The sequence below is a fragment of the Cyanistes caeruleus genome, chromosome 13 (genome assembly GCF_971803275.1).
Source record: "Cyanistes caeruleus chromosome 13, bCyaCae1.hap1.1, whole genome shotgun sequence".
Lineage (NCBI taxonomy): Eukaryota > Metazoa > Chordata > Aves > Passeriformes > Paridae > Cyanistes > Cyanistes caeruleus.
The window spans coordinates 18529888-18539961 of record NC_141713.1 but is presented as its reverse complement, the minus strand read 5'-3'; the positions used below and the strand labels follow the sequence as shown (position 1 = coordinate 18539961).

Sequence of the window (10074 nt, the reverse complement as noted above, 5' to 3'; positions counted from 1 at the left end):
AGTGCCTCCAGCAGCGCTATCTGTCTCGCCAGGAAGGGAGAGACGGGGGAAATGTCCCTCTCCTCCCTGCCAGGGTGACCTCTGCAGCCACCCCCGGGGCTGGTGACGCAGAGGGACGGTGGCTGCGGTGACACCGCGCACTGAGATCTCCATCTCTCCCAGCAGGGTGGCCCCAGAGACCCTCTGGCTCCGGGAGCTCCCCTTTCATCCTGTGGCACATCTGCCCTTCCTCGTGCTGCCTGGCACCTGCTCTTGGGGCCTTTGGGACAGGGATTGGCTCGGGGAGTGCTATAAATGCATATCTTATTATCATAATATTATAATGAGAGTTATATGTATAAGATTAGAAAATTTAGCTATATTAATATAGTTTCCTTTATTTCTGTTATTAATTATTCTGTTATCTGTTATTAAATAATGGTATAATACATATATATGTTGAGCTATGACATAGTATTAAAACAAAAATTACTTTTGTTTGCATAACCCAAAGACTGACAAAGATAGCTGGAGACTCCCCTGCATTCATAATCTTCTGAAGACTGCAGTGACCAGAGCTCTGGGGGAGGAATTTATTGCATTTCTGCTATCAGGGAATGTAAGTCTCCATGGTGCCAAGAAGATTGATCTATTGGAAAGGGGGCAAGAAAAAAACTAAACAGAAGAACACCAAAAATCTTAAGAGGAATGTTTGAATCATGTATGAGAATTTATGGATGTGTAGCAGAGTTCTGTTTTTAAGGGACAATCCTGTGTTAGTAAGGTGAATGCAGAGACTCCTGGCCGTATCTGTACACTTAATTTTTATCTCCTAATTGTCTTTTTTATTAAACTTTTAAATTCTATAAAAAATATGTGAACCTCATTTTTCACAGGGAGGAAAAATGGGAGTGAGGGGAGAGAACCAACAGCCAGGAACTCGTCTGGGCAGACGGCAGCTGGCCGGAGCTGGGGGTGATTAAACCATGTGGAATTGAGAATCCTCCGGGGTCAGAGAGCTTAATGGATCCTGTGGGGCTGGGATCTGCTTCCCTGCCCTGGAACAGCAAATAAATCCAGCAGCACTCAGGGAAGCACTGGGGATGTGCTGGGTTGGCTGCTCCAGCGACATCGGGGGACAAAGTTCTTCCTGGCTGCCCCTGTCACCTCCTCGTGCCCCAGTGCACCCCAAAAGGAACCCTCAAAGCCTCACTGGGACCCCAAGAAGTGTCACAGCCCCAGCTGCTGGACAGCCTTGGGACACTCAGATTCACCACTCGAAGGGAAAACCTTGCCTGGGGTCTGTTCCCAACACCCCACGCCCAGACCTGGAAGTCCCCAAACCCCTGACAGCCAGATGCTGCCACATCTCTCAGAAACTTGTTTTTCTCTCCTCCAAAGTTGTGCTGTGTTCTTGGCCCTTGCAGGAAGAAAAAAAAAAAAGGAACTCTGGCTCCCCTCTGATGCTTTTATAGCTCCTGGAGAGGAACCCCACAGCTCAACACTTGAATTACTTCATGCCTGCTGAACCAGCAGACCCCGCTCTTAAATCAGCATTTATTTCAGAGATAGATGGGGGAAAAAAAAAAAAACCCTCTCAAAGGGATTTTGGGACACGTTTATGAATATTAGAACACTATAAATAAAAAAGGGAACATAAGGAAATAGAAATATTCTCACAGGGTGACATTTTCGGCCCATTTCTGCTTTCACTAAATTAAAACAGTTGCCTGGTTTTTATTGTGGATCACGTGGGCCTCTCAACTCTGTAACCTTAAAAGGGCGCTTTGAGGGCTGAAACCAGAGCTCCCTTTTTGTCAGTTCTAACAGGGAAATTCGGGGTGATTCATGCCAGGACTGGGACCAAACCCACAGGACACGGGTCAGAACCTTCCTCCTTTCTCCAGAGGAAAAGGTAAGACCTTACTGCCAAGGACACCTCTGTCCCCTCCCTGAGACCCCTCAGCTCACTCAACCTGGAGCTGGAAAAGGAAGAAAAACCTCCAATTTTTGATGTGTTTTGGCCTTTCCTACAAGGACAAAGCTGGAAGCAGCCAGGAAACCACCGAGTCCTCTGCGAACGGTGCCAGACAAATTCCTGCTGCTGCTCCTGCTGGATGGACCCGCCCAACAAATGCTGGAGCATCAGAGAGAGTCACCTTCACTGGTTTTCTGGGATTGATGTGCCAGGGAGTTCAGGGCAAGGTGTGGAGCCCCAGGACGTGACTGGGACAAACTGGGAATACTCAGAGCTTGTCATGCTGGGGGAGGAAGAAGGAACAAACATTATCCCATGGAAATCTGTCCAACACTGGTTCAGACACTGCAAAAGCCATCTGGGAGATTCTGTTCCATCCCCATCCCACCTTTTTGCTGGAACATCAACCACCCCCAACACCTCAGAGAGACAAATCAGCCCGAAATGAGGGCAACAAGGAGAAAAAGGGCTCCAGAAAAGCAGAGCCCACATGGTACAGAAGCCAGCCAAACCTCCACCCCCTCCAGGTGTCCAGCGAGGGTCAAGCGGCGGGATGAGAAACAGGATTATGGAAAACATGGGAGGAAAAGCAGCTGCTCCCAGGCATCCCTGCTGTCACAGCTTCCCCTGGCAGCCCCAGCCAGGCCAGCAGGGAACCGGACCAGGAGCTGCTCTTTGATGTCAGAAACAGAAGGTCCCTGCTTACGTTGGGGAACTGTGGCCTGACCTCCTGCTCTTCCAGGGTCACTTCCCAGTCTGCTCCCAGTAAAGCCCTGCCAGGGATGCTGGGCTGGCGACAGCAGTGTGGTGGGAATAGGGGCAGGAGAGGGATGAACTGAGACCCAGCCAGGGCAGGGACAGCAGGGATGGAGCACAAGGAGCAGGCATCAGTTTGCTCTCTGTCGCGTTCAGCCACTCACAGTTAGTGATAGTGACACCTTAAAGCCACCCCAAGGGCAGGGACACCTCCCACCAGGCCTGGGATACCGCCAGGGATCCAGGGGCAGCCACAGCTTCTCTGGGCACCGTGTCCCAAGGTCTCCCCACCCTCAGAGGGAACAATTCTTCCCTGAAATCCAACCTAACCCTGCACTTCCCAGCCTTTCCCCGCTGCTCCACGCCCTTGCAAAGCCCCGTCAGCATCACTCCCATGTGCCGGCACCGCTTCCACGTGAGGCCTGGGATGGCTGCAGGAGCGCTCCCAGCCCCCTCCCAGCTCCCCCTCTCCTGCAGGAGCTGCTGCAGCAGAGCTCCCCAGCCATGCAGGAGGCAGCAGAGCCTCTCCCCCCTTCCCCGCAGCTCCCCCCGTGCCTGAGCGCGGCTCTGCCGGGCGAGGGAAGCGAGCGTCGTGAGCGGCAGCGCTGCCAACTTCTCCTCTGCTGCAGCCAGTGCAGCCAGGGAATGTGCCTGAGATGCTGCTCCCAGCCAAGCCCTGCCGTTTGGGAAAGGAAATCAGGGGAAAGTCACTTCCAACCCAAAAATCCAGGCAGTTCTCAGCTCTCCGGGGGCGTGGGGAAGCAGAAATAGAGGTGAAAACAGCTCCGTGCCCAACGCGGGGCAACAGAAGGATCAAATATCCCAGGAGCGGCACGAAAAGCAGCGTTTTGGGACAGCAGTGAGCCCCAAATTGAGAATTCAGGTGGTGCAGGAAGGCAAACCGGACATGCTGGTCTCCAGGAGAGCCTGCAAATGATTGCCAGCTTCGGGCAGGAGCATCTGCGATCCGGCTAATCCGCGGTTATCCCGGAGGATTGGGGGCTGCGGGGAAGGGAGGGTGCAGTGCGTGTGCTCTGTCCTGCCCCTGCAAAGCCAGGAGCCAGGGATGGGATTAATCCACAATTACACAAAAAATCCAGTGCTTGCCGAGGGAAGGGAGAGGGGAGGGTGTCAGGAAAGCCACCGATATCCATCACATCTTATCCGCTCCAGCCCGAGGCACAAAACCAGCCCCTCCTTCCTCCCTCCCTGGGGCATTAATCCCCCGGGACAGGATTACAGCCTATCAGCGCGGGGCTCCCCGGAGAGAACAGCCCCGGTGATACCGAGATGCTATCAGCCAGGATCACAGAGCTCGCAGAGGAATTAGAGGGCAGCACAGCAGCCTGGAGGTGAAGCAGGAGAGCGCTCTCTGCTCTGCGCGACATCCGAGCAGAACCCGCTCCCGTTTTCACGCCTCGTTAACCCCGGCGCCGCAGCGAAGCCGGGCCCAGCTCCAGTCCTGCTGCCGCTGACTGCAATTAAAGGCAAACGCCGTTAATTGGCTTTGCAGCCCGGGTGCGCGGTGGCACCCAGAGCGGGCTGTGACAGGGGCATTTCTCCAGCTCACGCTCAGCCCTTGCGATTTGTCACTGTCACCTCGCGGTGGCCGTGGACCGCCGTGCCCTCTGCTGAAACCTCCCAGCAGGAGGAAAGGCAGAGCTCTTCCTCTCCCAGGAAAAGGCAGAGCTTTTCCTGCACTTCCACTCCCCTTCCTGCCCTGCTGGGATCTGCAACGCAACCCGGGACAGAGCACAGCAGGCAGGGAACTGCGCAGGGTCCGTTTAATCCAGGGGGAGCACAGGGATGATGAAACAACACCAGGCAGAGTCGTGGTGACAGATAAAACATTGCACAGCTGCAGGGACCACGTCTCCAACACACAGCCACCTCTTCCCTTCTCCCGGCTGAGTCCTGAGGAGGTTGGAGATAGGATCTGGAGCTGCTCCCCACAGCAGAGGAAGCCAAGGAGCGTCCCCACGCACAGAACCAGCCCGAGGAACAGCTTACCAATCCGGCAGGAGGATTTAGGGGGCGCCCCCAGCGAAGATGAGCTCCAGGGCAGCCTGGATGTCCCCTCCGGTGGCCTGCAGGGCCCGCAGGCTCAGCTCGTCGTCGTGGATTCCCATGTCCCGCAGCTGCTGCAGCTGGGGCTGCCACTGGCTCTGCTGGCAGCAAAGAGAGATTGAGGGTGCCTGTGAGAATCCCAGCAGGAAAACCAGCACTGCCTGCTCTCCTGTCCTCTGTGCAAACAGCTCCTGAGAGCTCAGAGATGCTGCAAAGCCCCCAGATCCACCACCCCTCCGTGCCAGGAACACACAGCACTGGTACAGTGCCTGTGATGATGCTTCAAGATTTTAGCTTTGGTATTTTTCACGTTCTCGTGATCCTGCAGCTCTTTGGTGTGTAACTCTAAACTCCAAACTGAGTGTGAGCTGCTGCTTTCTCGATTTGGTTAGACACAGCAATTCCTCTCCAGGCCTGGCAGTCAAGGACACCTCACTGCCTCAGGCCCTGAGAGATGGAAACAAAAGGGAGTTGGGGGAGCAACCTTGGGGTAAATGACTTCATTCCCTGAAGCTGGAATTGGGAAATTAACCCCCAATGTGCAAATGGACCAAACTTTTAATAAAAGCGTGAAAAAACCCGTGACCATTTTTGGGTGTAGCCCCTCAGGGAGCTTCATCTGCCCAAAATGTCCTTGAAAGCCCTTCGAGAAATATTTTTGTCTGGCTTTTAGGTAGCCCAGAAAGGCATCAGTGATGCCCCTTCTGTGTTCACATGGCACCACGGGAGGCAGGAGTGGAATGGAGAGCTCCAGAGGCTCCCAGAGGGAAGGGGCTGGCACTGACCTGGAGGCTGGGCTGCCCCGAGGCCTGCAGGGCGTGCTGCAGGGCCTGGCTGAACAGGTCGTTGGTGATGGGTGTCCCCGACTGCACGCTGGATGACATCGGGGACGTCCCAGAGGAGTGGCCCTGGGAGGAGGTAAAGAGATCAGGAGGAGTGATCCAGGAATTCCAGCAGAGAGCTACACCCGCAGCACAACCCCTCAGCCTCCATCCCACAGCGATGGGAGCTCCTCCACGAGGGAATGAGGGTGCCCCAGAGCTGACCCAGGCTGTGCTGGCCGACCCCTGGGTACTGGCATCATGTGGAAGACATGGATCACATGGATTTGCATGGGGGAATGCAGGGCCAGGGGTGCCAGGTTGGGATCACACAGGGAACTCTTCCCAAGGGAATGCAGGTTGGGATCACACAGGGAACTCTTCCCAAGGGAATGCAGGGCTGGGATCACACAGGGAACTCTTCCCAAGGGAATGCAGGGCTGGGATCACACAGGGAACTCTTCCCAAGGGAATGCAGGGCTGGGATCACACAGGGAACTCTTCCCAAGGGAATGCAGGTTGGGATCACACAGGGAACTCTTCCCAAGGGAATGCAGGTTGGGATCACACAGGGAACTCTTCCCAAGGGAATGCAGGTTGGGATCACACAGGGAACTCTTCCCAAGGGAATGCAGGTTGGGATCACACAGGGAACTCTTCCCAAGGGAATGCAGGGCTGGGATCACACAGAGAACTCTTCCCAAGAGAGTGCCAGGTTGGGATCACCCAGGGAACTCTTCCCAAGGGAATCCAGGTTGGGATCACACAGGGAACTCTTCCCAAGGGAATGCAGGGCTGGGATCACACAGGGAACTCTTCCCAGGGGAATGCAGGGCTGAGATCACACAGAGAACTCTTCCCAAGGGAGTGCCAGGTTGGGATCACACAGGGAACTCTTCCCAAGGGAATGGAGGGCTGGGATCACACTGGGAACTCTTCCCAAGGGAATGGAGGGCTGGGATCACACAGGGAACTCTTCCCAAGGGAATGGAGGGCTGGGATCACACAGGGAACTCTTCCCAAGGGAATGCAGGGCTGGGATCACACAGGGAACTCTTCCCAAGGGAATGCAGGGCTGGGATCACACAGGGAACTCTTCCCAAGGGAATGCAGGGCCAGGAGTGGCAGCCCCGGGCAGGGCTGGTGCCGGCTGTTACCTGTGTGCCCGGGGTGGGTGTGTGGGAGCTGCTCTCGGGGGTGCTGGCCAGGGCCAGGGCTGTGGCCAGCTCGCTCTGGGTGATGGGCCGCGGCCCTGCCGCCCCTGCGTAGCCCAGCGAGGCCGGGCGCGAGCCGGACGCGCTGCTGGAGGGGGTGGACCTCGTGCTCTGCGTGGAGGGAGGGAGAGAAAAGCGCTGGCTGTGACCTCGCTGTTTGTGCCCCGGTCAAACCACACATCCCTGTCCTACCATCCCCAAAACTCCCAAGGGTGGAACTTTGGAAAGGCAAACACAGCGGAGCAGGATGTGCTTTCTTTTTCCACAAAGTCAGCTGTGGAAAGCAGCAGGAAACCTTTCAATCTATCATCCATCAGCCCCAAAGCAGGGTGCTGTTAGCCTGGAACAAAACAATTCCCTGCTGACGGGCACGTTCGGACCCAAATACCCGTTTTTTTCTTACGGAACCCTTTGTCCTATGGAGAGGAAGACTGCAGAGGGGCAGGGATCAACATTCCCACACCATTTTGGCTACCAGGGTGTTCCCCCTGTTCCATTTTCCTGCTGTGTGTTCAGCACTGAGGAAAAGCCTCTCCTGAAGCAGCCAGGATCGATATGTTTGTCTCCACACCCCCTGAGGATGTGCTGGTGCTGTTCACCGGGCTTCAAATGAAACCCAAAACGAGGTGTTCCAGCTGCTCACCTGGTGGAAGTCATCCTCATCGTCAGAGAGCCCCTCAAAGAGAAAGCCACCTGCAGCAGAAAGGGCAGCACAAGGATGTGGCAGGAATTGGGAAGCAGCTGAGAACCCCGTGGAGTTTTTGGCTGAGCAGCCAGGACTCGCAGCAGCGAGTTCCCTCTCCAGGAGGCCATACCTGGCATGTCCCGGTAGGAGCCCAAGGCCATGGCTCGTGAGGACGTGTCCGGGGCTGGCAGCGCAGTGCTGCCCGCCACCGAGTGCAGCACCAGGACAATGGCGTTCACCAGGGCAGGGTGGGCCGGGATCAACCTGGACACAGACGGGCACGGCTGAAGGAGGGCACAGGGGAATGCAGGAACGTGCCCTGAGCGACTCGGGGCACAGCCACCACCACCGCTGCCTCTGCTGCCTGGCACAAACTCCTCCAGGGAGCCAGGGACCCTTCTGGATCCACCCTGGACCTGGCCTCGGATCCTTCTGGATCCACCCTGGACCTGGCCTCGGATCCTTCCGGATCCACCCTGGACCTGGCCTCAGATCCTCCTGGATCCACCCTGGACCTGGCCTCGGATCCTCCTGGATCGACCCTGGACCTGGCCTCGGATCCTTCCGGATCCACCCTGGACCTGGCCTCGGATCCTTCTGGATCCACCCTGGACCTGGCCTTGGTTCACCCAAGATTCTTCTGGAGCCCATGGTGGATCTGGGCTTGGTTCCCCAAGGATCCTTCTGGAGCCATGTTGGACATGGCCTCGGATCCTTCTGGAACTCCCACCCTGGACCTAGCCTCAGTTCACCCAAGATCCTTCTGGAACCCATGGTGGACCTTTCCTCGGTTCCCCAAGGATCCTTCTGGAACCCATGATGGATCTGGCCTTGGTTCCCCAAGGATCTCTCCAGACCCAATCTTGCCTCAGTTCCCCAAGGATCTTTCTGGAGCCATGGTGGACCTTTCCTTGGCTCACCCAAGATCCTTCTGGAACCCATGGAGGACCTTTCCTCGGTTCCCCCAGGATCCTTCCGGACCCAAGCTGACGTTTCCATGGTTCTCGTTTCCCACGTGCTCTCACATGGGCTGTGAGCAGCTCCATGCAGGTGTGAAGCCCCATGTGGAGGCGATGACGGCCCTGCCTCCCACCAAACACCCTCTGGATTAACCCAAGCGGTGGATCCCTGTTTCCTGCTGCTGAGGGAGAAGTGTCCCAGCCTGGCAGGCAGGAGCAGAGCTCTGTCCCACCCAGGTGACACACAGGCACTGCTGAGTCACTGGCCCAGCTCAGGGAACTTACGTGTCCAGCATGTTGGGGTCTGCAAACACGGAAAACAGATCCTTGTCCTGCAGAACTCCTGGAAAAGACCAGGAAAGGCAGTGAGACAGGATACAACAAACAGGAGCCGGGCACACAGAATAGGAATTGTTTTCCAGGAAGTGAGTCATGAATAAACACCACAAACACTCTTATTGTTCCTCTAAACCTTTGTGTTCCAGGAAGGGCCACACACCCGAGGGACGTGCCTTTTCCAGCAGATCCCATGGGGGCTCCACCTCAAGGGCAGGATGGAAGCTGGCCCTCAGCTCCACTGCATCCCAAATTCCACCTGCCTCGAACTGCCACTGTCCCAGAACAGCCTGGATTTAATGAACCACTTTGCAGCAGGGAGAGAGCATCCCTCCTTCCCCTGATCCTCCTGAAGCCAGGATCCAATCCCATGGGGAGAGCATCCTTCCCTCCTTCCCCTGACCCTTCTGAAGCCAGGATCCAATCCCATGGGGAGTGCATCCATCCCTCCTTCCCTTCTGAAGCCAGGATCCAATCCCATGGGAGAGCATCCATCCCTCCTTCCGCTGATCCTCCTGAAGCCAGGATCCAATCCCATGGGGAGTGCATCCATCCCTCCTTCCCTTCTGAAGCCAGGATCCAATCCCATGGGGAGAGCATCCATCTCTCCTTCCCTTCTGAAGCCAGGATCCAATCCCATGGGGAGAGCATCCATCCCTCCTTCCCTTCTGAAGCCAGGATCCATCCCCAGTGGAGCACAAGTGACACCTGAGCAGTCACTGAATCTCATGCACCACAAAGGGACCAAAAATGAGTATTTTTTTTTAAATCTCCCTTTTTCCTGACAGGAATCCAACCTAGATTTGGGCCTGTCCCTTCCCCCATCAGGAATCAAACCTTTCCTCAGCTCCTCTGGGTCACAGCTGGACTCACCCAGAGCCACGGGGTCACTGCTGAGGCCGGGAGTAGCCACAATGATCTGATCCAGGGATTCCTTGTTTCCTAGCATCTTGAAGACCTGCCAGGGAAAGCAGAGCAGATTGGGAATGTCACCCACTGTGGGACTGTCCCCAGAGGGAGGGGACAGCCCAATTCCCCCCGGGAGCAGAGCACTCACGGCATCTCTGTAGGCAGGGCTGCTGTGCAGGGCAGTGTGCAGGACACGGAACTCCCGGACTGCTGCCACCTTATCCACGGGCTCTGAGGGGAGGAAACACCACAGCAAAACACAGCTCGGCCTCTGACAGCCATTTCACACCCCACTGAGGCTGTCATGCTGCAACAGGGATTCTTTAACATCCTCGGCTTGGGTGCAGCCGCTGCAGAGTAACAACTCGCT

General features: G+C 56.1%; 1 protein-coding gene across 30 annotated transcripts in view; it reads right to left on the bottom strand.

The window, feature by feature from the left end:
• Positions 1-351: 351 nt before the first annotated feature.
• Positions 352-10074, bottom strand: part of UBL7 (ubiquitin like 7) — an 11768-nt gene continuing 2045 nt past the window's right edge. For 11 of the 30 annotated variants that reach the window (XM_086849482.1, XM_086849476.1, XM_086849479.1 and 8 more), the window contains exons 4-12: positions 9853-9935; positions 9669-9753; positions 8745-8802; positions 7631-7764; positions 7459-7508; positions 6759-6926; positions 5566-5688; positions 4724-4878; positions 4481-4627 (exon numbers count right to left, since the gene is read on the bottom strand). In XM_086849482.1, the coding sequence (XP_086705608.1) occupies positions 4741-4878; positions 5566-5688; positions 6759-6926; positions 7459-7508; positions 7631-7764; positions 8745-8802; positions 9669-9753; positions 9853-9935 (839 nt within the window). In that variant the 3' untranslated portion in view covers positions 4481-4627; positions 4724-4740. Of the gene's footprint in view, positions 2241-4480; positions 4628-4723; positions 4882-5565; positions 5689-6758; positions 6927-7458; positions 7509-7630; positions 7765-8744; positions 8803-9668; positions 9754-9852; positions 9936-10074 lie in introns of those variants that run through there. The other 19 variants (XM_086849491.1, XM_086849469.1, XM_086849460.1 and 16 more) reach the window with 3 other exon arrangements.